The 25,933-nt window shown below is 46.9% G+C and overlaps 1 protein-coding gene across 1 annotated transcript; it reads right to left on the bottom strand.

Moving 5' to 3' along the window:
* Nucleotides 1-25,194, bottom strand: MAL2 (mal, T cell differentiation protein 2). The gene is made up of 4 exons (XM_056854736.1): nucleotides 25,033-25,194; nucleotides 12,900-13,070; nucleotides 4,471-4,647; nucleotides 1-189 (listed from the first exon to the last, which is right to left on the bottom strand). Exons 1-4 carry the CDS (start codon nucleotides 25,165-25,167, stop codon nucleotides 118-120), a joined length of 555 nt encoding a protein of 184 aa, XP_056710714.1. The 5' UTR covers nucleotides 25,168-25,194; the 3' UTR covers nucleotides 1-117.
* Between the last annotated feature and the right edge of the window lie 739 nt (nucleotides 25,195-25,933).

Genomic DNA, 25,933 nt, shown 5'->3' on the forward strand with positions numbered 1-25,933 from the left:
TTCTTCTTTTTTGGAACGCCACTCTGATTTGACGGACAAGTGGTATAACCATTTGATCATCTGCACAGTTACGCGAAACTGATGGGATGCTACGGAGATATTTCCTCTCTTCCAGCGCTATAGTTTCCATCTTCTCAAAGCGAGGGTTGTGCTGCACCCGTAACATATAGTGGTTACAAAGGCAAAAATCTGCAGGAAAAGGAGAAAGGGAAAAAAAGAGCAAGATGGATTTCATACCAGATTTATTTATTGATTAGAACACCAGCGTGGTGTAGTGGTTAAGAGCGGTGGTTTAGAGCGGTGGACTCTGATCTGGAGAGCCGGGTTTGATTCCCCACTCTTCCACATGAGTGGCGGAGGCTAACCTGGTGAACCGGATTGGTTTCCCCACTCCTACACATGAAGCCAGCTGGGGGACCTTAGGCTAGTCACACTCTCTCAGTCCCACCTACCTCACAGGGTGTCTGTTGTGGGGAAGGGAAAGGAAGGTGAATGTAAACCAGTTTGAGTCTTCCTTAAGCGGTAGAGAAAGTCGGCATATAAAAACCAACTCTTCTTCTATGGTGCTTTCCTCCTTGAAGGGACCAAACCCACCTTAAAGCCATTTCTAGACCAACCCGTTTAAACAATATAATTTACACAACAAAACAAACAAAAATACAAGCATATCCTGGATGAGTCCTAAGTCTCTGGGTGAGTCCTACGTCACTGGATCCCTGGCTATGAGTCTAGGTCCTAGGTCTTTTGGTTTTTACCCAAAGGCTCTCAACTCTGGTTACACCCAGGCTGAAATACCTGCAGGTAGAGGAGAAAACAAAGTCAGCCCAGGTGACACTCAGGTTCTGCTAGCATGCAAGCACACCTTTCCCAACTTCCTCCCCCGCCAGAAATGCCTCTGGTTGTACAGGTTTTTCAAGGGCCGATGTTATCATCCCTATGTCACAACAGAAAGAAAGTAAGCAGGTGGCCCATTGGTACTGAGAAATAACAAACTGTATTGGACTGTGGTCCAAAGCAGGACTACAGCTGAACAATAAGGAAACAAAAGTAATGACTACAGGAGAATTACACAACTTTAAGGATGACAATGAGGAAATTGAAATTGTTCAAGACTTTCTATTCCTTGGCTCCATCATCAACCAAAAGGGAGACTGCAGCCAAGAAATCAGAAGGAGATTGAGACTGGGAAGGGTAGCCATGAAAGAGCTAGAAAAGATTCTTAAGTGTAAGGTTGCGTCACTGGCCACCAAGATTAAGTTAATTCATGAATGATTCAATTCCAGAGATTACTGAGGATGTTGCCAATTTTTTAGCGGATGTGCTGAGAGTGCAAAATCTTGGAAGTCCTGATCTTTAATCATATTGTTCCTTACTTTATCTACTTTTAAATTATTGTTATTAAGTTTTATGATCCCATTCTTTTGTAATAATTGTTATGCCATTAAAGGTCTATGATGAAAAAAACCCCACATCAGTGGGTTACAGATCAAATCAAACCTGAACTGACCCTAGAAGCTGAAATGACTAAATGAGGCTATCGTATTTTGGTCACATTACGAAAAGACAAGAGTCATTAGAAAAGACAGTCATGCTAGGAAAAGTTGAGGGCAGCAGGAAAAGAGAAAGACCCAATAAGTGATGGATTGACTCAATAAAGGAAGCCACAGCCCTCAATTTGCAAGATCTGAGCAAGGCTGTCAAAAATAGGATGTTTTGGAGGACGTTGATTCATAGCGTCACCATGAGTTGGAAGTGACTTGATGGCACTTAACACACACACTCATTGACTGTGGCCTGCACGAGATGACTCATGACCACTTTTTCTGCCATGGACCAAGCCTGGCTTCCTCCTGCCTTCACAATTCATTGGACAAGATGTACTTAGCAATGAGTTGAAGGTCTTTTATGCAAGGTTTTTTCACTCGCCGTCACCCCTCCAACGACTTTGGGTCTGTGCTGATTATGCAGGCCGTTTCTGACCATCAGAGGTCACCTTGCTCTCCCCCTGCGTTTCCCCACATTTTGCCTGCGTTTTCAAATCTGAGATAAAACAGGTCTCTCAAAATGCAGGCAAAGTGTGGGGAAACGCAGGGGGAGAGCGGGTTGACCTCTGATGGCTGGAAACGGCCTGCATAATCAGCACAGAGACCAGAAGTCGTCGGAGGGGGGATGGCGAGTGAAAAAGGTTGACTCAGCCTTCCATCCTTCCGAGGTCGGTAAAATGAGTACCCAGCCTGCTGGGGGTAAAGGGAAGATGACTGGGGAAGGCACTGGCAAACCACCCCGCAAACAAAGTCTACCTTGGAAATGTTGGGATGTGACGTCACCCCATGGGTCAGGAATGACCCGGTGCTTGCACAGGGGACCTTTACCTTTTAAAAGACCGAAGACTGACAAAGGTTTAAAAACAGCTGCAAAACTGCTTTGGGAACAGGGGATTCTCCTCAACAGAATGACAGCTCTCAGGGTTCGCCGAAGAGGAAGAATATTAAACCAGTTGAAAGCCGGCAATGTAAATAAACCAGTTGAAAGCCGGCAATGTAAATATGACTCCAGAAGAAACTGGTAGAGGGTAAAAACAAGGCTTGCAGGACCCATAAGGGGAACGAGAAAGTTCAAGAAGAGCTGCCTCAAAGGAGACAGAAAGAAGAGAGAGAACTAATAGAATTATGCAAACCATAGGTCAAATGATCAAGAGCATGGACGGCCAGTCCGTAACACGGGTGCCCCTGCTGGCAGAGAAAGCAGTGATCTGCGGCTCTCCTAGGCATAAGAAGGAGGGCAAACAGGATTGGCAGGGGCACAGGTGAAGAGGCAGTGTAGTGTACTAATTAGTGATGGGGAAAACTGGTTCAAACCCCTGTTTGCCATAAAACTCACTCGCTGAATTTGGGATGATTTTCTTTCTAATCTCACTCCGGATTTAACTAGACATGATATTTGTCATGCGCTCTCCACAGGGACTGGCAGCCATATGCCAGTCACTGATCCCCGTGGAGAATTCCCTCTAAAAGCTCTGCAGGGCCCCAATTCTGGTTGGGGAGCAGGGGGAATGCAGGGGGAAGAAGGGCTTCTGTCTCCCCCCATCGCCGTTTTCTTGGCCTGAAACAGCGCAGGGAGGTGTTATTTGTCACATCGGGCAGCTGACTGGCAGCTGATGTATGCCTGACTGTTCCCGTGGAGAACACATGGGGATGCCCTCTTTGGCCCGCATAGGGTCACTGTGAGGATAGAATGGATGAAGGGGAGAACTGTGTAGATTGCTTTGAGCTCCTTAGAGGAAGGCAGGGACCAAACAAACAAAATTAGGGTTGGCTATTTGCCCAATCCAAAAATTGGCAAGCTTTTAAAGCATCAACTTGAATCAGCAAAGTTTGATACATAGGCTGTTTAGAAAAACAAATTAATTAACAATTAACAAAACCCCACTGGCATTCTCTGCACGGGTACATCCCGGAAGTGACAATGGGTCGCTCTAGGAATTGCTGGAACCTCTATGATTTCTGGAGACCCCTAGAGCTGCCCATTGTCACTTCTGGGTTGTACCTGGAAATGACGGAGTGACATCAGTGACATCACTGTCACACGTACCCCATGTCCCGGCCCCCAACCCTCCTGCTGGTTGTTGGGCTCAGCCCAGCTACCCTACATACCATAATGAAGAAGAAGAGGAAGAAGAGTTGGTTTTCATCTGCCAACTTTATCTACCCCTTAAGGAAGACTCAAACCAGCTTACAATCACTTTACCTTCCCCTCCCCACAAGACACCCTGTGAGGTAGGTGGGGATGAGTGTGACTAGCCCAAGGACACCCAGCTGCCTTCGAGTGTAGAAGTGGGGAAACAAATCCAGTTCCCCAGATTAGCCTCCTCCGCTCATGTGGAGGAGTGGGGAATCAAACCTGGTTCTCCAGATCAGACGCCACCACTCCAAACCACTGCTCTTAACCACTACACCACGCTGGCTCCACGCTAATGAAGAAAATGGGTTACAAAGGTAGAGGAGATCTCAATAAAAAGGGAGGGGATACACAGAATCGTAGAGTTGGAAGGGACCACCAGGGCCATCAAGTCCAACCCCCTGCACAATGCAGGAAATTCACAACTACCTCCCCACTCCACACCCCTAGTGACCATACAATAAACAGTGCAACAGACAACATTATCCCTTACAGAAGCGACCTCCTGTGCTATTCCATTATACAGCAGTTCCAAGCCCATTATAAAAATGGCCTCCTGAACATCCAAACTGCTTGTGGCTGTGTTTGCATCATCCAGTGCATGACTGTGGCACTCCCTTAAGGCTTCTCTAGTCACACGTGCGTGGATAGACCGGCCACCAACAATCAAAAGCATCAAAAGTGGAAGAAGCGCAAGGGCAGAGGAAGAGGAAAGGGGTGACCCTGCTGGAAACCCCCTCGGCTAACCACACAAGCCTGTTCCTCGTGAAAAGGTGCCCGCATGATACTTACAGCAGCTGCTATGCTCAAGTTATATTCGTGCTCGTTTAGAAGTGGGCGATGGACGGTAGTGTTGAACTGGGTGTCGAAATGGAACTTAACCAGATGGCTGTGCAAAGACGTTGTGGCGGCTTGCAACAAAAAGGTCCCAAAATAACAGACGAAAACAGCTGCGTGGTAAAAGAAATCCTGAGAAGGAAAAAAAAATAAAATAGTTAGTCGGAGATTTAAAACCAGTAAACATCCAACGGTATTAAAACAGCACAGAACAATATTAAGGCAGGGCCTTTCTTATGTTCTCATCATGTTAATTGTGAATTTCCTGAATTGTGCAGGGGGTTGGATTAGATGACCCTGGTGGTCCCTTCAAACTCAATCCCCGTTTCTCCGCATGAAGCCTGCTGGGTGACCTTGGGACAGTCACAGTTCTTCTCTCAGAACTCTTTCAGCCCCACCTACCTCACAAGGTGCCTGTTGTGGGGAGGGGAAGGGAATATGATTGTAAACTGTTTTGAGACTCCTTAAGCTAGAGAAAAGCAGAGTATAAAAACCTACTCTTCTTCTTCTTCTTCTTCTAGAGGCTAAAATGACTAAATTGAAGCTGTTGTAGTTTAGTCCCAGTACGAGAAGATAAAACTCACTGGAAAAGACAATAATGCTAGGAAATAATGCTTTGGGTCCCAGCTGGAATTGGGGTTTGACTTGCCTTTTGCACTTGGGGCCCCAAGTGATTGGAGCAGGAGGTTTAGTTCTTTGGTAGCTGTGCCCCAAATCAAATCTCATTTCTTTTGCCGTACAAAATCTAACGGGGGTTGCTGAAAACCGAGGCTATCCAGAGGAAGAGGCAGCCTTGACCTCAGTTCCGTCTCTTGGTCACGCTCGAATGTGACAGGAGCTCGAACGTGACGGAGCCAAGGGACTGGCTTTTATACGCATCTGCCATGCAGACACCTTTCCTTGCCTAAGGCAAACCTATTGGCTGTGCGTACTCGAAAGGAGCGTTTGTCTCCAAATCCAGGTCGCAACCCAGACAAACCAGGAAACGCCTCGAGCAAAAGCACTGAAGTCGCTGAAAGAAAGAGCACAGCATTTCATGTGCTTTATGACAGTGGATAAAATCTTTGTCTTCCCCTAAGGGGGCCTGGGTTCGAGTCCCTGGACGATTCTGAATCTTACTCAGCAGCCTTGGGCTATCTTTCAGCTCAGCCTTGCCTTATGGGGTGATTGTGAGGATAGCAATGACAAAGTTTCATTTACCGGGAGCTCCTTTCAAACTCTTCTATGTCAGTAGCCATCAAACAAATAGCCAATGACAAGGACTTCTGTAAATGAATTATGTGATTCATAAATTGGCTTTCACCTGCCGGTGTCGTGGGCTTTTTTGTCCCAGGGGTTATGGGCTGTGGGAAACATAACTTGGACTACAGCCTAGCTAGAATATCAAAAAAAAAATCGGGAATGGGGTTAATTAAATTAGCTGGTTAGTGCCAGCGTGGTGTAGTGTTTAAGAGCAGTGGAGTCTAATCTGGAGAACTGGGTTTGATTCCCCACTCCTCCACATGAAGGCAGCTGGGTGTCCATGGGCTAGTCACAGTTCTCTCAGAACTCTCTCAGCCCCACCTACCTCGCAAGGTGTCTGTTGTGGGGAGAGGAAGAGAAGGAGATTGTAAGTCAGTTTGATTCTCCTTAAAAGGTATAGAAAATCGGCATATAAAAAACCAACTCTTCTTCTTGGTGGTCTCCCATCCAAGTACTAACCCAGGGCTGATCCTGCTTAGCTTCCGACATCTGCCGAGATCAGTCTAGCCTGGGCCATCCGAGTCAGGGCTTTGTTAGCCTAACCTCCCTCAAAAGAGCTCAGGGCAGTATACAGAGTTCTCCCATCTTTCATTTTTATCCTCACAACAACACTTTGAAGTAGGCTAAGCTGACAGAGACAGAGCAACTGGCTACAAGTCACCCAGTGAGTATGTTTTTATGCTGCCTCTCCAGGGAACCTGCCCAAGGCAGCCTGCAAAATAAAAGGTAATGCAAAACATTAAAATTTGTTAATTAAAACCTAGCATTGAAGACCCAGCCAGAGAATAAAAACATAAATCACTGAGCAGCTTAAAATGAATTTAACAGATTTCAAGGTAAAAGCACACTACAGAAATGGTGTTCATGGTGGAACGGGAATCTGAACTTGATCCCTAGCCCTACATTAGTATGCTAAACGCTACACCAAATGGACTCCCTAAGAAGGATAGGGGATGTGTAGCTGCCACCCACCCACATCTCCCTGGTGGCGGTGGAAAGTTAGGGATGCCAACCTCCAGGTGGTGGCGAGAGATCTCCCACTATTACAACTGATCTCCAGGCGACAGAAATCAGTCCCCCGAGAGAAAATGGCCGCTTTGGCAAATGGACTCTTATGGCACTGAAGCCCCTCCCCTCTCCTAACCCCACCCTCCTCAGGCTCCTCCCCCCAAATCTCCAGGTATTTCCCAACCCAGAGGTGGCAACCCTATGGAAAGTACCAACAAGTTGCAGCTGACTTGTGGCGAACCCATAGAGTTTTCAAGGCAAGAGACTAACAGAGGTGGTTTGCCATTGCCTGCCTCTGTGTAGCAACCCTGGAATTCCTTGGTGGTCTCCCATCCAGGTGCTACCCAGGGCCAACCCTGCTTAGCTTCTGAGAACTGATGAGATCAGGCTAGCCTGGGGCTATCGAAGTCAGGAGCATCTCCTTGGTCATCACTAGTAAAACAAACACATGACCTGATATTTTCATGCTCAGTATTCCTCCACTCACATCGAGCGCCATCCAACAAAATGGATTAGAGGGCAAGGAAATGCTATTAAGTCACATCACAAGTTCCTTCTGCTAGAAATTACGAGGGAGATGTGTGGTAGCCAGAAGCCCCAAATCCCTCTAACGTCTAATTAGGCCCTCTTTAGTTTCTCCCGTATGGCTGCCATTCACTCCTGGGTGGAAAGTAAACCTCTGCACTTGAGGCCAGGGTTGCGGACAGGGATTCGTTGGGAGGCGGAGTGCGCGGTGTGCATGTGTACAGAGACACACCGCAGCCTGCTGCCTCATTTCAAGCCTCCCTCCCACACATCACGAAGAAGGGAGTTTTGCTAGAATTTTTTTTAAAAATTAAGTAAATTACGAACTTTACAGCAATAATGAACACATGAAGCTGCCTTATACTGAATCAGACCCTTGGTCCATGAGTAGAGGTCTTTCACATCACCTACCTGTCTAGTCCCTTTAACTGGAGATGCTGGGGATTGAACCTGGAACCTTCTGCATGCCAAGCAGAGGCTCTACCACTGAGCCACGGCCCCTCCCCTATTTAATAATAAAGACTGTTTCTGCCTACAAAGTCCATCTGTCCTTTGCACCAATGCCTGAGCGAAACAGAGCACAAGAAACAGAATGCAGCGTGTACAGAATGAAGCATCAAATGCCAATAGAACTTCACACAACTTCCTGGTGTGTTGGCTCATGAAGGGGGCACACAAATCCGCATGAGTAGGACACTGTGTGCAGGGAGGTATTTTTGGGAGGTAAATTATCTCATTTCCTCTGCCCACTCGCCCTGCCCGGTAACTTCCTTGCCTTGGCCACTGTTACAAAGAAGTTCTCTGTCACCAGTACAAGCCAAGACCCGTGGAATCCAAAGGGGGGTAAAAGTACCCAGAGGGGGCCAGAAGGCTTAAACTGGAGACTAGGATCCCAGTTCATTGCTGCTTTATAACCCACGTTGTCACTTAAAATCTGGCCAAAATCAACACATTTTTGGAACACGACAGTGAAATTTCGGAGGGTAGCCTTATTCACAAAGATATTCGCAAAGGGGAAAGGTAATGTAAAAGGAAAAAAGAAAAATGCTAACATTTCTGCCAAGGTCTTCTTTTAAGCAGCATAAAACCAAGGAGGTGATAAAGAAAATTTAAATCCACATCCATCTATTCCAAAATAATTCATACTCCGTTCCTCATTTACAATACAGAAGCACAGAGTTGGAAGGGGCCACACAGGCTATCTAGTCCAACCCCTTGGTCAATGCAGGATCAGCCTAGAGCATTCCTGACAAGTTTTCGTCCAGCCGCTGCTTGAGGGGGAGCTCACCACCTCCCCAGGCAGCCAATTCCACTGCTGAGCTACTCTTACTGTAAAAAAAACTATCCTAATGTCCTTATACCCATTATTGTGAGTCCTATCCTCTGCTGCCAACAAGAACAGCTCCCTGCCATCCTCTAAGTGACAGCCTTTCAAATACTTAAAAGGGTAAAGGTAGTCCCCTGTTCAAGCGCTGGGTCATTACTGACCCATGGGGTGACGTCACATCACGATCTTTACTAGGCAGACTATGTTTATAGGGTGATTTGTCATTGCCTTCCCCAGTCATCTACATTTTACCCCCAGCAAGCTGGGTGCTCATTTTACTGACCTCGGAAGGATGGTAGGCTGAGTCAACCTTGAGCCGGCTACCTGAAACCAACTTCCGCCGGGATCAAACTCAGGTCGTGAGCAGAGCTTGGACTGCAGAACTGGAAGCTTACCACTCTGCACCACGGGGCTCAAATACTTAGAGAGCTTAAATAGGGTGATCATGACGTGGACCACCTTACAAGGGTATCATAAAGATCCTGGAGGTGATGTATGTGATCACTTGAAATGTGCTGTGTAAACACCAAGCAATATGTCTTCACAATAAATCCGATACACTGGAGAGTCTAGAATTACTCTTCCTGAAAAGAATGAGTCATCTTTAGCAGGCAGTGGTGTATAGACAATGTGGATCAACTGCTCTACCAGCAAGATTTCAGAGCATGCCTGGCAGGAACCCTCTGCTCCTCACAGTTCACTGCTGCTGGCGTTATCTATCCCGGACCATCAGTACATGTGCGGTTTTACCGCCTAAGTAGAAATTATAAATCTTTGCCAAAGCTTGACAAGAAGAACAGAACGCAGGCAGAAGAGGGATGGGAGCGGTCCAGGGTAATAAGGTAATAAGGGATGGATATTAACAAATAGAGCTTGAGAAGGTGCAGAAAAGAGCAACCAAAATGATCAGGAGACTAGAGCAACTGCCCTATGAGGAGCGGGTAAAACGCTTAGGGCTGTTTAGCTTGGAAAGAAGGCGGTTAAGGGGAGACAAGACAGAGGTCTATAAAATTATGCACGGTGTGGAGAGAGTGGAAAGGGAGAAGCTTTTCTCCCTCTCTCATAATACTAGAAGGCGGGGTCATCTGCTGAAGCTGGAGGGTGAGAGATTCAAAACGGATAGTATTTCTTCACACAACGCATAGTTAAATTGTGGAACTCCCTGCCCCAGGATGAGGTGATGGCTGCCAACCTGGAAGGCTTTAAGTGGGGAGTGGACATGTTCATGGAGGAGAGGGGTATTCATGGCTACTAGTCAAAATGGATACTAGTCATGATGCATACCTATTCTGTCCAGGATCACAGGACCATGCCGAATATAATAGGTGCTGTGAAACACAGGCAGGATGGTGCTGCTGCAGTCGTCTTGTTTGGGGGCTTCCTAGAAGCACCTGGTTGGCCATTGTGAGAACAGACTGCTGGACTTGATGGGCCTTGGTCTGATCCAGCATGACTTTTCTTATGTTCTTATGTTCTTTAATTTAATCCCAACTGAATGGGGGGGGGGAGGGGGAATCACAGCCAAAAATGCATTGTGCCTTTCATTGCCTAAAGGACGAAACAACCCCTGAAATGGTATCCAAACTGGATGGGTGACCGGGGGGGGGGGGGGGATGCCTTTCCCTTGAAACCAATGTAAATGCCGCTTTGAATACAAATGACCCCATACATAAGACACAACTGTATTAAGTAAACTGGAAAAAAAAATCCGTGACCAGGTAAAAACAAATTGGGAATCAGCTTATGTGATGAATAACCAGTGCTTTGAAGATAAATTTTAAAATTTTAGATATGTAAATCTTTTGGTGGAAAGGGTCGTCCACTCACAGCTGACTTATGGCGACCCAGTAGGGTTTTCAAGGCAAGAGATGTTCAGAGGTGGTATGCCGATGCCTGGCTCTCAGTAGCAATCCTGGGTTTCCTTGGTGGTCTCCCATCCAAATACTAACCAGGGCCGACCCTTAGTTGGACCATCCTGGTCAGGGCACGTAATTCCTCGCCCCTTGATAGAGGTCTATAAAATTATGCTCCACTCTCTCCAAACCATGCATAATTTTATAGACCTCTATCATGTCTCCCCTCAGCCGTCTTCTTTCCAAGCTAAACAGCCCTAAGCGTCTTAACCGCTCCCCATAGGACAGTTGCTCTAGTCCCCTAATCATTTTGGTTGCTCTTTTCTGCACATTTTCAAGCTCTGTAATATCCTTTTTTAGGTGTGGTGACCAGAACTGTACATAGTATTCCAAGTGTGGTCTCACCATAGATTTGTACAAGGGCAGTATGATATCAGCAGTTTTTATTCTCTATTTCTCGTCTAATTATGGACAGCATGGAATTTGCATTTTTTACAGCAGTCGAACACAAAGGAAGGCTATGTAGAGGAAGGCAATGGCAAAACCACTTCTGCTTCTCACTTGCCTTGAAAGCCCCTTGCTGGGATCGCTGTCATTCAGCTGTGACTTGACAGCACTTATGTACGTAGGTAACAAACCACAGTGACCCAACCCAGAGGTGCTCACAACCTTTGCAATACTCCAGGCAGCAGTGCAATGGATTTAAAATAATTATATACTGCTTTTCCAGTTTACTTCATCGCTCACTGATTGCAGCAACATGTGACAACTTTTATGCAAGTGAGAATGAGCCGCTGCAGATTAGCCACAACAGGCTGAACCTTCCCATCAGCAAATGTCAGTAACTTCCCAGACAGAAATAGATCACACACTCCAAAAGTCACCATGTGACATGTACTGAGAGCCAGTGTGGTGTAGTGGTTAAGAGAGGTGGAATGTGATTTGGAGAACCGGGTTTGATTCCCCACTCCACATGAGCAGTGGAGGCTAATCTGGTGAACTGGATTGGTTTCCCCACTCCTCCAGCTGGGTGACCTTGGGCTAGTCATACTCTCTCAGCCCCACCTACCTCACAGGGTATTTGTTGTGGGGACGGAAAGGTGATTGTAAGCTGGTTTGATTCTTCCTTAAGTGGTAGAGAAAGTTGGCATATAAAAACCAACTCTTCTTCTACCATGCATGAATCAGCACTAGGTTCGCATTTTCAATGTAATGACAGTTCATTAATTGAAACTTTTGCCCTAAGTTCTGCACATGTTATTTCTCTTTGGTGCACACACAGGCTAAAACAGATGCCGTCTTAGAAGAGGCCTTCCCTGCTACACAACAGATGAAGAATGCCTCTTATATGATGGCCTCTCCCATTTTTGAAAGGCATATGAAAATAATGTGTGTGTTAAGTGCCGTCAAGTCGCTTCTGACTCAAGGCGACCCTATGAATCAATGTCTTCCAAAATGTCCTATCCTTAACAACCTTGCTCAGGTCTTGCAAACTGAGGGCCATGGCTTCCTTTATAGAGTCAATCCATCTCTTGCTGGGTCTTCCTCTTTTCCTGCTGCCTTCAGCTTTTCCTAGCATGATTGTCTTCTCCAGTAACTCTTGTCTTCTCATAATGTGACCAAGTACAACAGCCTCAGTTTAGTCATTTTAGCTTCTAGGGACAGTTCCGGCTTGATTTGATCTATAACTCACTGATTTGTTTGTTTTTTGGCGGTCCGGTGTATCCATAACGCTCTCCTCCAATACCACATTAAATTAAATTAATATCACTTTGAAAATCTCCAATTTTGGGGGGCATACTTTTAACCCTCCAAAAGTTTGTTAATTACCTAATCTGATTTAAGTCTGCAATCCGATACCTATTTACATGAACTCAATGGGAGAAACATGCATAATATTGGGCCATGAAAGCTGGAAGATCTAGTAGTACTAGCATGAGAAGGGGGGGTTCTTGCAGGTTTCCAAATCAGACATGTAAAACCTTTTCAGCCAGTGTTTTTCCTCCTCCTAATGTAATTGTTTAATATTTGGTAAAGTACCATAAATAACCATAAGCATAATTTGCTGCTACCTCACTGGGTGTGAGACAAGTTGGGTGGTAGAGGACAGCCAAACCAGGCACAGTGTACCTGAGGACCTTTCTGAAAGTCCAAATCTCCCCTTGGGAGGGAGAGTTGCTATAGCACAAAGCTGTAGTGTCACCTTGCTCCATACTGCACCCTTTGGGTTGTGCAAGAACCTGGAAGTGTCTGTCCATTTGGGGGACCGATGGTGATATTTCAGTTCTGAACAGTACCATGACTGTGTAGCCACAAACACCTACCTCGTTCTGTGTGAACCTTCAAAAACACATTATAAAGCCTACCGAGAACTAAGCGGGAGTCAACTTGTTTCCAGTTTTTAAGCCCGCGGACATCTCAGCGCTTACCAAACGGTTCCAGTCAATTGCGATTTTCTCTCTGTAGCTGAAGAGAAACACCGAGAGGAAGCCCAGGGAACTGAAGCAGGAGGTCACGGACACAAACATCACCCAGCCCTGCAGGAGTGGCAAAGGGACTTGGGTGGCAGCTACTAAAATCCAGACAAGTGCTCCCAGAAGCTGCAGTAAGGGGGGAGAAGAACACAAGAGAAAACAAAACAAGTTGCAGAATAAATGCCGTAAGTAAAAAATAATGTGTGGGGAAAATGAGCAGTGAACAGTCTTTAACTCATCATACCATGTGGAGAGGAACTCAAGGCTGATTGAAAAAGGACTCAGATGCAGCCAAAGCTCTTTCCTATGGGACTTTACACTCACGCCGTGACTTGTTTATACTGGGCTGCTATCTGCACGAAGCAGATATGCCACGCAAGTGCAAAGTCTCGTCAGTAATGTATGACAAGCCTCAACCTGCCGGGACTTCGGGATAGTTTCCTCTGCCAAACCCGAAGCCACCTCTCACTCAAGCGACTCTGCTCTCGGCTAGTGACGGAAAAGTATCTCGGCTCATATTCTAAAATCGACTTTCCTATGCGTTTGTGTAAACAGCTGGATCAACGCTCTCTCCACTGTCGAGTTGGGTAGTTTCTTCCTACCCCACCCCTGTGCCTTCCACACCTTTATGAAATTCAGGAAGTGACATGTATGCGAAAAACACCACCACCACCCCCTATTGCACAATGGTTAAAGACAAAGCGGAGAAAAAATTGACAACCCTATTAGATACTTCCATTATTCTTTGGCTCAAATTAAATCTTATCCCTCAAGGACTGCTACCCCTGCTTCTACAGGATAAGTTCCAGTCAACATGGCTAAAGACGGTCCTTAATAAAAAGGCCTTCCTGGGCCTTTCTCCAGGCCCTACCCTGTTAGCCATGGGCGTAGACCAAGCATCAAGTTTCTTGACGCCAAGGGTGGAAGACATTGAACGCCAGACAGACCTTGGAAAATAACTATTTTTCCTAGTACCTTATAAATCTAGATACCTAGTCTCATCTGCAGCTTGTTTTTATCATCTTGGGTCTATTAATTATAGGAAGGCCTTTACCCTTGCCAGATGCCAGGCCCTACCATCGGCTGTTTTAGAAGGGAAATATAAGAAGATCCCTAGATCAGAGAGGTTATGTCCATGTGGAACAGGGGACATTGAAACCATCGAACATGCACTGATGTGTTGCCCATTCTACCACGAAGTTAGAACAAAGCTTATTTCCCCCCTACTTGGTAAATTCCCTGAAGAGTCAGTTGAGCTTTTGGCAAAGAAGCTCCTATTAGGAGAAGACCCTCAGATTACGCTCCAAACTGCCAAGTCTGTTGCTATTAAAATACTCAGAACTTTATTAGAGAATGATTGTTAAAACTGATAAAATTGTAAAATATTCTAAGATGTTAATTTTAACCAGGGGTTGCTTTTATTGACCTTACACCTTTATATGTACGGGCAGTCTGTGATTCAGCGGTGCAAAACTATTGAGTCTGGAAATTTTGATGTGCTGGCACGTGCTTGGTCAGTCGACCATATTAATAAATTTGAAAACCCTATTAGATAAGGACACCGTTTTTTAAAAAACTGGACATGGGCTGGGCCCTTAAAAGCATCTGGAAGTTAAAGCAGTTGAAACTTTCCCCTAATGGTGTCATCAGAGTTAGACTTTGGGGTGGAAAAAATCCTGGTCCCCCTCAAAGGGGCACCCAATGGCAGGCTGTTGACAGAGGAGTGGGAAAGGTCTGCCCAGTGCACCTCCATCTTGATTCCTCCAATTCCTCCACCCACTGCATTCTGGGAATTGTGGTTCCCATACATCTGATATTAAAAGGGGTGGGGTTGAGATAACGATAGGGTTGGCAACTATATGGGAACATTCCTGGGGATTTCGGGGTGGAGCCTGAGGAGGGCAGAGCTTAGGGAGAGGAGGGAACTCAGCGGAAGCCAGCATGGCATAGTGGTGATCAGAGGTGGACTCTGATCTGGAGAACCGGTTTCGATTCCCCACTCCTCCGCCTGAAGCCTGCTGGGCGACCTTGGGCCAGTCGCATTACTCTCCGGACTCTCTCAGCCCATGCAGAGGCAGGCAATGGCAAACCACCTCCGAACGTACCTTGCCTGGAAAACCCTACGGGGTCCCCATAAGTCAGCTGTGGCTTGACGGCACACACACACACATGCAAACAAACAAACAACCCCCCCCCCACACACACACACAAACACACAGAGGCACCTCAGCAGGTACAATACCATAGAGGTCACCCTCCAATGTTGCCCCTTTCTCCAGGGGAACAGATCTCTGGAGATGAGTTGTAACTCCAGGTGGTCTCTAAGCCCCACCTGAAGGGTGGCAATCCGCCCCACGGCTTCCCCCCTTGACATTCCATGCCAGGAAAGTCTTCACCTATTTACTTTCTTCATGTTAAGCTGCTGTTAAAGTCACAGATGTTCAAAGTTTCTAAGTTCTTTATTATTACAGCCCACGACCGGTATATAAATAAAGGAAACATTAATTACAAAAGGGATAAAAGTAATAAATGAAAATTCATTAATAAACACAGGATAGTCCTAATGGATACCAGCTAAAACTACACATGTCTGACTACAAATTGGCCCTTAGACACTCTCCTGGGCAAATACTAAAAATTAGGTCATTTCGGTGACTGAAACCACTGCCACTCTTCAGTGTTGAAGACCCTTCTCACTTTTTTAATGATTGCAGACAAGGGTGCAAAACCGGCCACTGATCGTGTCGAATGGTGATTCTTATCTGACAGAAGATATCCAAGCATAATTTTCTTAGATCTTCCGGGAAACCTTTCTAGCGATGGTCCGATAGTTTCGCTACGAATTTTGTTATATGGGGTGCATTCAAAAAACTCGTGCTCTATCGATTCGATTTCTTAAGTCACAGATGCAGGGCCGTTCTTTTTTCAAAGGCACCTTCCTATTAAAAGGAAGATAAGAAAGCGGACTGAACCGCTGACCTTTCTTTATAGGGACCCCAATGGCTGCTTCTGAAGCATGCTATCCCACAAACACATTCATATATATTGTCGAAGGCTTTCACGGTCAGAGTTCATTGGTTCTTGTAGGTTATCCGGGCTGTGTAACCGTGGTCTTGGAATTTTCTTTCCTGACGTTTCGCCAGCAACTGTGGCAGGCATCTTCAGAGTAGTAACACTGGGACAGTGTCTCTCAGTGTCAAGGGTGTAGGAAGAGTAATATATAGTCAGAAAGGGGTTGGGTTTGAGCTGAGTATTGTCCTGCAAAAGTATTGTCCTGTAAGTATCAGTAAGTAAGTAGCACATTATCTTGATACTTACAGGACAATACTTTTGCAGGACAATACTCAGCTCAAACCCAACCCCTTTCTGACTATATATTACTCTTCCTACACCCTTGACACTGAGAGACACTGTCCTTCAGTGTTACTACTCTGAAGATGCCTGCCACAGTTGCTGGCGAAACGTCAGGAAAGAAAATTCCAAGACCACGGTTACATAGCCCGGATAACCTACAAGAACCAACATTCATATATATTCATGATGTAAAGCAGGGGTGGGGAACCTTTTTTCCACCAAGGGCCATTTGGATATTTATAACATCATTCGCGGGCCATACAAAGTTATCAACTTGAAAATTAGCCGACCAAGCCCCAAGCAGGCAGCTGCTCCAGATGACCCCCCCCCCCCGCGCGGGCAAGCAGGCAGGCATCCAACTAGTGGCACAGGATGGTCTGTTGCACCAGCCAGGTGTAGCTGTCCAGCCACACGCCGGAGTTGCTCCTGCTCTGCCTGGTCAGGGCTGAATTCTACAGCTGGCTCCTGCTACCTCCGCCTGCAGGGATGAAATGAGGACACACTGGCTAAGAACTCAAACCCCCCCCCCGAGCATTCTGGCCCTGCCCCCTTTAACCCCTCCACTGCCACCACTTCTGCCCCCAACCCTCTTGTAGTACAGAGGGAATACGTTTCTCCACGGTCTGGGTGGGAAAGGGTTAACACAGTTTCTTGGGTGGTCCTAGCAGCTCCATACCTAATGACTCTTCTGCAAGGGGGGGTGAGTTCTTGGCAAAACATCCTCACATCTGCCTTGAATAGAGGCTATATTCTGTCTGCGGGAGGGGGCAGATCACCAGTCTTACATCCTTCTGAGCTAGAGATGTGCCAGGACCCATGAAGGGCCAGCCCAAATGATTCCGCGGGCCTTATACGGCCCCCGGGCCTGACGTTCCCCACCCCTGACGTAAAGCTTCATAAGAACATAAGAAAAGCCCTGCTGGATCAGACCCAGGCCCATCGAGTCCAGCAGTCTGTTCACAACAGTGGCCAACCAGGTGCCTCTAGGAAGCCCACATTATAGTTAGATAACCATCTTGGGGAGCAAGACAGCTGAACAGTCAATATGTTGTGGACGGTGTGGTTTACAGACTATAATCAGGAAACATTAGTAAATTTGGGGAAGGCCCAGAGCACAAGCTTTGCATATTTAGCAGTTTCTGGGTTCAATCCCTCTCATGTCTTCCTAGTGCTTATGAAGGCTCCAGTCCTTGTTCCGAGACAGGGTTCTAGGTAGGGCTGCGAACTCTGGATTGGGAAATTCCTGGAGATTTGGGGTGGAGTCTGAGGAGGGCAGGGTTTGGAAAAGGGAGGGACCTCAGCAGGGTGTAATGCCACAGAATCCACCCTCCCAAGCAGCCACTTTCTCCAGGGAAGTCATCCCCGTGTTCTGGAGATCAGCTGTCATTTTGGTAGATCTCCAGGTCCCACCCGGAGGTTGGCAACCCTAGTAGGAGACCCTTCCTGCTGGCTGCTCCACCACAGTTCTTCTAGGTGCTGTGAAAGGGAAACTGAAGGCAAGCCATGTTTTGTAAGGTTAAGCTGAAACGGGGTATCGATTTGCTCTTACCATCATGAAGCTGGAGGGTGAGCGATACAAAACTGATAAAAGGAAGTATTTCTTCACGCATAGTTAAATTGTGGAACTCCCTGCCCCAGGATGTGGAGATGGCTGCCAACTTGGAAGGCTTTAAGAGGGGAGTGGACATGTTCATGGAGGAGAGGGCTATTCATGGCTATTAGTTAAAATGGATACTAGTCGTGATGCATACCTATTCTCTCCAGGATCAGAGGAACATGCCTATTATATTAGGTGCTGTTGAAGACAGGCAGGACAATGCTGCTGCAGTCGTCTTGTTTGTGGGCTTCCTAGAGGCACCCGGTTGGGCACTATGTGAACAGACTGCTGGACTTGATGGGCCTTGGTCTGATCCAGCCTGGCCTTTTCTTATGCATTCCCAAAAGCAGCTTTCCCCCAGCCATTTTTCGGAGGGAAGGCTTGGAAGAGCTCAAAAGTGTCTTTGGAGGGAGGGCACAGCACCCCCCCCCCCTCACCCAGGCAACCAGGCCATTTTTCCTTGTTGCGCTGCGCTGTGAAAGGGCACGGGCACGGTTGCCTGGGCTGCACGGACGCATTCCCTCTTCTCTCACAATGAAGTCCATTGTCACAGCTTCGCTCCCCAAATGTGATGCTACAGGGCCACTTCGGACTGGCTACGTACACTTGCGATGCCACGATCCAGTTGGCTGAGATCGCGAGAGGAAAGAAAAAAAAACCGGCGCCGAAGGAACAACAGAGACGATGAACGCAGCGGATGCAAACAGTCAAACAAAAGGCATAATTGGGATTATTTCCCCCCCACCCAGGGTGATTTTGGGCCTCCAGTCTTTCCCCTCTCCAGCTTGAAAAATGTTTGCAGGCAAAAATTCAGGGCAGCCCCAGCATCTGCCTTTTTCTCCGGTGAGCTGAAGGTGGCATACGTGTTTCCTGACAGGGTTTTCCCTTTGGGACGGACTCAACTCTGACCAGCTTTCTTTTGTAACGCTGGTGCTTGCCACACCTTGACCAGGCAACGGACTTTACCATGTGCCTCGACAGAACGGGGGACTTTTATTTATTTAATTCATTTATACCCCGCCTTTCTCCCCAACGGGGACCTGAAGCGGCTTACATCATTCTCCTCGCCTCCGTTTTATCCTCGCAACAACCCTGTGAGGTAGGTGAGACTGGGAGAATGTGTCTGGCCCAAGGACACCCAACGAGCTTCCATGACATTAAAAAGTACCCAATATTGTTTTGGTCTTTGAAAGCTTTGGGCTTTGCATACATTATTTCTAAATGTCCTAATACACATAGGTGTAACACACAAAAATCTCCAATCACAGGGCTAGGGGGAAAAAAATCTGCACAAGACCTTGGAACATGGCCCAACGGTGTGGTTGCATGTGTAGTCATATGTTCAGGAAAGGAATCAAGCAATCACAGACATAAAGATCTAGGGGATAATATCAAATAGCTCATCTGGATAATGTACTGGCATCCCCCACCTGACCTGCGCAATCCTGCACTAATACTTTTGTGCCCTCCAATTAGCTTATCTCAGTTACTAACATAAGAACATAAGAAAAGCCATGTTGGATCAGACCAAGGCCCATCAAGTCCAGCAACACGATGGCCAACCAGGTGCCTCTAGGAAGCCCACAAAAAAGATAACTGCAGCATTGTCCTGCCTGTGTTTCACAGCACCTAAGATAATAGGCATGCTCCTCTGATCCTGGAGAGAATAGGTATGCTTCATGACTAGTATCCATTTTAACTAGTAGCCATGGATACCCCTCTCCTCCATGAACATGTCCACTCCCCTCTTAAAGCCTTCCAAGTTGGCAGCCATCTCCACATCCTGGGAAAGTGAGTTCCACAATTTCACTATGCGAAAACAGAGTTTACCATCTCTCACATTTATATACAGGATTCAGTGGGCCTTCAAAATCCACAAACACACTAGCAACACAACACACAAAATAGCATTTTGACCCTAGATCCGACCCCAAAGGGAAATCTCCTTTGGGTTCGTGCCTTTAGCAGCTGCAGAACAAGTCTTCTCCTCCCCTGCTCCACTCCTGCCCACCCCTACAAAAGGAAAACCCCTCTGCCTTACTAAATATTTATGACTTCCTTAACCACACGAGATGAACATTTCACGATGGGTAGCCGTGATAGTCTGTCACTAGCAGTAGAAAAGATTAGGAGCCCAGTAGCACCTTAAAGACTAACAAGATTTCTGGCAGGGTATGAGCTTTCGTGAGCCACAGCTCACTTCTTCAGATACAGCTAGAATGTGAGTCCATCTATCCTTAAGAAGAGAGGAGTGAATTCAGACACACAATGGCAATGTAAATGTAAAAAGTAAGTAAATGACATTAGCAGGCATGATTGGATTAGGTGTCATATGCAGAGGGGTAGTAGGCGTGGAGAAATCAGCATCGGTAATGAGACAGGAATCCCAGATCTCTATTAAGTTCCTGGAGAATGCATGATATTGAGCTTCATTATTAGTTGTAATTCAGCAGTTTGTTTTTCATCTTATTAAAAATAATATTATTCTGCTCAGTTAACTTCCGGATCTTTCTGGATCCATGAACATGTCCACTCCCCTGGAAAGTCCTAGGAATTTACAACCCAACTGGAGAAGTTGTGCCTAAGCATAAGAACCTCTGCTTTCCATGAACCCAGAGGTCCTGGGCTCAAAACCCGGCATCTCGTTTATCAAGTTGACGTAGTAGGTACAATGAAAGACCTGAGCATTTTGAGAGCTGCTGCCGGTAAAAACAGACTACACTGACCTTGTTACACCAATGGTCTGACTCAGTATTAGGCTACTTCATCCTATATATGTTTTCTCAGAAGTAAATTCCTACTACATTCAAACAGGTAAATATGTGCACAGGATCATTGCTTAATCCAATTATGAGACAGCTAAACAAAAACCAACCCATTTCACAATTGGAACCACCCTGTCTTTGTAAGCGGCTATCATTCTATAGTGCAAAAGGCATGTAGCAGCACGAGTAACTCCCAGTTAGTATAAAAAGCTCCAGCGAGTTGATGGCCAATGTTTAAATCATTACAGCAACCATTGAGCATGCAGGTTATTCAGAAAGTGAATTTTAAAATGGCACGCCAGATTTAAAATCAAATCAGTTTTTAAAGGATGATTTAAATTAATGTAGAAAAGAGTAGGAGTCCAGCGGCACCTTAAAGACTAACAAAATTTCTGGCAGGGTATGAGCATTCGTGAGCTTTGTTAGTCTTTAAGGTGCTACTGGACTCCTACTCTTTTCTACTGCTAGTAACAGACTTCATGGCTACCCATCGTAATCTACTAAAATGACTGTGTCTTGCCAAAAAAAAAAAAAAAAAAAAAAGGAAGCACATTTTAATACAGGGAAAAAAACCCGGGAGGCTCTGGTCAGGCAAGTCATGAAGCAGGTGTGTGTCTCTCTCCCCCACTTGCCGTCCACTTTATTAATTTGCATTTTCTAGATGGTGTTCAGTTCATGCACTGCCAGATTAACTCTTCCATAGTACAGCTAGAAGCTGGGGGAACCGTGCGAAGAAGCATGAGAAAGCACTGATTGAAGCAGAAGAACATACGGAGGGAGTGATACAAGTAGCAGTTCAGAATAAAAGAGCAAGAGTCCAGTAGCCCCTTAAAGACTAAACACAATTTCTGGCAGGGTTTGAGCTTTCGTGAGCCACAGCTCACTTCTTCAGATACAGCTAGAATGTGAGTCCATCTATCCTTAAGTAGAGAACAGTGAATTAGACACGCAATGGCCATGTAAATGTCAAAAGCAGGGAAATGACATTAGCAGGCGTGACTGATTAGATGTGATATGCAGACATACCAGTTCAGAATAGCATTTCAGTAATAGGTGAGTTAGGTAAAGAAGGTGGAACTCATTAACTGAGACAAAGGACAGTTTGTTTATTTAAAATATGTCTGATTTTTGCCATAGCCAAAGCCTTCCTGGTAGCTTACAAAAGAGATAAAAATAGTACATCTATAAAATCTATTTAGTACACCTATAAAATCTATTTTAAAAGCCAGTGTGGTACAATGGTTAGAGTGTTAAGTAGGGTTTGCCTGCTCCAGGTTGGAAATTACCTGGAGACTTTGGGGGTGGAACCTGAGGAGGGTGGGGTTTAAGGAGGGGAGGGGCTTCAATGGGGTATCATGCCATACAGTCCACCTTCCAAAGTGAACTGGAACATTTTCTCCAAGTGAACTGATTTCTGTTGCCTGGAGATCAGGTGCAGTCCCAGGAGATCTCCAGCCACCACCTGGAGGATAAAGCATAGAACTACTAAAGGCTTAACTACGAATTTCAATATAATATGAATGCATAAGTACAAGCACAAAACACAAAAACAATGTCCATATCAAGACATCATAGAATTGGTAAAGTCCAAGAATGCCAAGAATAAGATAGGTATCCGGTATTGAGTCCTATTTCGCGTTAGCTTTTTCAATTCTGGCAATCCTGCGACGATCTGTCATAGTTCAACACAACATATGTTCCAGAACAAATAACGCGAAATAGGACTCAATACCGGATACCTATCTTATTCTTGGCATTCTTGGACTTTACCAATTCTATGATGTCTTGATACAGACATTGTTTTCGTGTTTTGTGCTTGTACTTATGCATTCATATTATATTGAAATTCATAGTTAAAGCCTTTAGTAGTTCTATGCTTTTTTGCCATAAGTGCCGTTGTTTTATATTACTTCCTATCTTTGGCACTAGTTCGGCTGTTTGATTTCCATACCGCCTGGAGGATGGCAACTGTAGTGTTGGGTGCAAGGAAACCCACGTTTGAATTCCCACTCTGCCATGAAAGCTTGCTGGGCGACCACAGGCCAGTCACTTTCTCACTCGCTCAGCCTAGCCTACCTCACAGGGCTACAGTGAGGATAAAACTGAGAAGAGGAGATTTGGGTCCCAGTTGGGGAGAACAGTGAGGCAAAAAACCCCTGAATAAATAAAGCCAGCCCTTTTCCCTCTAAAGGTACACCACTAGAAAAAGGTTGCCAACAATCTTTCTGCCAGGGATCCTGTGGTTCCAAGGCAGGCAGAAATATACCTGTTGAAGATGCTCTAATTGCTGCTTCTCCACAGCTGGGGGGGAAAGCAACATTTCTGTACCATCTGGGAGGAAAAAGGGAAGGGTAGCAGGGCCCAACCCACTCCCCCCGCAAAAAAGCCATTTTTAGTTTCTAACAACTGATAGAGATCTTCTTCCTCCAAACCCACTTTTGATAGCATGCCAAATTGTGATCTCAACTTGTGAAGAATCCCTCACAAGATCTGAAGTAGCCCCGAGCACATTTGGAAGCCTGGCTCCGAAAACCCTGATCTGGATGGGGCGTGAACTCAACAGGTTCGGGATGGTGGCAGGTGTGTGTAAAAAATGGCTAGATGGCCATCTGTCAGCAATGCTGATTCTATGACCTTAGGCAGACGATGAGAGGGAGGGCATCTCGGCCATCTTCTGGGCATGGAGTAGGGGGTCACTGGGGATGGGGGGGGAGGTAGTTGTGAATTTCCTGTACTGTGCAAGGGTTGGACTAGATGACCCTGGCAGTCCCTTCCAACTCTATGATTCTATGAAAATAAATGGGGTGGGCTGTAAGGCTGAGGAAAAAAACAGCACGATGGCTCTATACTGAATATAATATAACATACAGTTGAGTTATTAGCACTGTTTCCAGCAAAGGTTTATTTTTTCATTTGAGGAAAAAAACAGGCCACTGTCGTGGGTATTAAAAGGGATTCAAAAGGGATATTTTAAAAACCCTGCCTTTGGCCTCAGCATAACACTGACATCAAATGAAAAGATGCCAAGACTATACAAATTAAATCCTGCCACTCTAAAACGCCACAATAAGTTGTATAAACAGAAACACCGATTAAGAGAGTTGTGCGGGAAACGGGGGGGCGGGTAGGTTATGGACACAGGCCATTTACGCATGGGAGGTTTCGCCTTGGATTTGCCGCTCTCTGGATGCACATTTCCCCCATCCAAATCCCCAAAACCCAACAATAAGCCACCATGCACAGTTCTGAAAAAAGGGGGGCAGGTTATGGACACAGGCCATTTATTCATGGAAGGTTTTGCCTTGGATCTGCTGCTCTCTACGTGCACATTTCCCCCATCCAAATCCCCCAAACTCAACAATAAGCCCCCATGCAGAGTTCTGAAAAAGGGGGGGGCAGGTTATGGACATAGGCCATTTATTCATGGAAGGGTTCGCCTTGGATCTGCCGCTCTCTACATGCGCATTTCCCCCATCCAAATCCCCAAAAACTCAACAATAAGCCCCCATGCAGAGTTCTGAAAAAGGGGGGGGCAGGTTATGGACACAGGCCATTTATTCATGGAAGGTTTTGCCTTGGATCTGCTGCTCTCTACATGCGCATTTCCCCCATCCAAATCCCCAAAACTCAACAATAAGCCCCCATGTGCAGTTCTGAAAAAAAGGGGGGGCAGGTTATGGACACAGGCCATTTATTCATGGAAGGTTTCGCCTTGGATCTGCCGCTCTCTACATGCGCATTCCCCCCATCCAAACCCTCGAAACTCTGCATGGGGGCTTATTGTTGAGTTTTGAGCATTTGGATGGGGGGGGGGGGAAAGGTGCATTTAGAGAGCGGCAAACCCAAGGCGAAACCTCCCGGGCACAACAGTGGCCATTTGGGGGCTCCCCGGCCGGCAGCCGCGACTTGAGCCGTGCCAACGTTCAACAGGTCCCTCCTTTCCCCCCAGCCCGGCGGCGATGGCCCAGGCGAGGCCACCTGTTGGACTTCTGCCTCCCGCCGACGCGCCGGACTCCCCACGCTAAGCAATAGCAGAAAAGAGCAAGAGTCCAGTGGCACCTTGAAGACGGACAAAAATATTTTCTGGCAGGGGATGAGCGTAGCTCATCCCCTGCCAGAAAATATTTTGGTTCGTCTTCAAGGTGCCACTGGACTCTTGCTCTTTTCTGCTTCTGCAGACAGACCAACACGGCGACCCACTGTGAATTGCCTTCATGCTAAGCCAAGCAGCCATGGCGGGCTTGGCTTGGCTTTGGCGAACAGCCGTTCGTGCGCTGCAAGGCGGGGGCCGCTGCAAGAAGATTGCAAGGGAGGGGGGCTTCCCTGCTGCCCCCCCAGCCCCCCCCCACCCCTTTCTCCCTCCTTCACTCACGATCTCCAGGCAGATGAAGGCCCCCGAGTAGGTGCGCAGGATCTCCAAGCCGGACGGGAGGGTGACGCGGGTCGGGGGGAAATAGGCGGTGGCGGTGGGGGGCGGCGGCATGGAGCCCCCTCGCGCGGGGTTCATGGCGCCTAGCCTGCCTGGCGGGCGGGCGATCCGGAGGCGAGTGGCGGCGCGGGCTCAGCCCCGGACGTGGCCGCGGCCAGGTAGGGCAGGGAGGAGGAGGAGGAGGAGGGAGCGGGCAACGGCGCAGGTGGCCAGCCGGGAAGGTGGCGCGTCCGTCGGGCGCCGCCCCGCCGACCCTCCGCCCTCTTCCCTCCGGAGGCGCCGGGGTTTCGGCCGCCCGGGCAGGAGATGCCCGGAATCGTAGGGCGAAAGCGCACCATTAAAGGAGTTTAATCCCGGGTTCAGCCAGGATTCAGCCTGGATGGAGCGCATGCGTTTCACCTACTCCATTTATTCACGGAAGGTTTTGCATTGGATTTGCCACTCTCTAGATGCACATTTTCCCCATCTGAATTCTCAAAACTCTGCAGGGGGGCTTATCGTTGAGTTTTGAGAATATGGATGGGGGGAAAGTGCATCTAAAGAGTGGCAAACCCAATGCAAAACCTTCCATGAATAAATGGCCCTAATGTGCATTCGATCCTGGCTAAAACAGGGGGCGAAAGCGCCTGGTCGCTTTATCCTCCTTTAATCCCTGTTTTAGCCAGGATCGAACGCACATTAAGTGAAACGCATGTGTTCGATCCTGGCTGAATCCTGGATGAAACAGGGATTAAAGGAGGATAAAGCGACCAGGCGCTTTCGCCCAGGGATTAAAGGAGGATAAAGCGACCATGCGCTTTCGCCCTGGTCACTTTATCCTCCTTTAATCCCGGTTTCAGCCAGG

This window comes from Euleptes europaea, chromosome 8 (assembly GCF_029931775.1).
Source record: "Euleptes europaea isolate rEulEur1 chromosome 8, rEulEur1.hap1, whole genome shotgun sequence".
In the NCBI taxonomy this organism is placed as follows: domain Eukaryota; kingdom Metazoa; phylum Chordata; class Lepidosauria; order Squamata; family Sphaerodactylidae; genus Euleptes; species Euleptes europaea.

Coding starts and splice junctions, on each gene's coding strand:
- MAL2 (XM_056854736.1), bottom strand. CDS start 25,167: ATGAACCCCGCGCGAGGGGGCTCCATGCCGCCGCCCCCCACCGCCACC. Junction 4,648..12,899: donor CAATTGACTGGAACCGTTTG/GTAAGCGCTGAG, acceptor TTTCCTTCTCAG/GATTTCTTTTACCACGCAGC. Junction 190..4,470: donor ACTTGAGCATAGCAGCTGCT/GTAAGTATCATG, acceptor CTTTTCCTGCAG/ATTTTTGCCTTTGTAACCAC.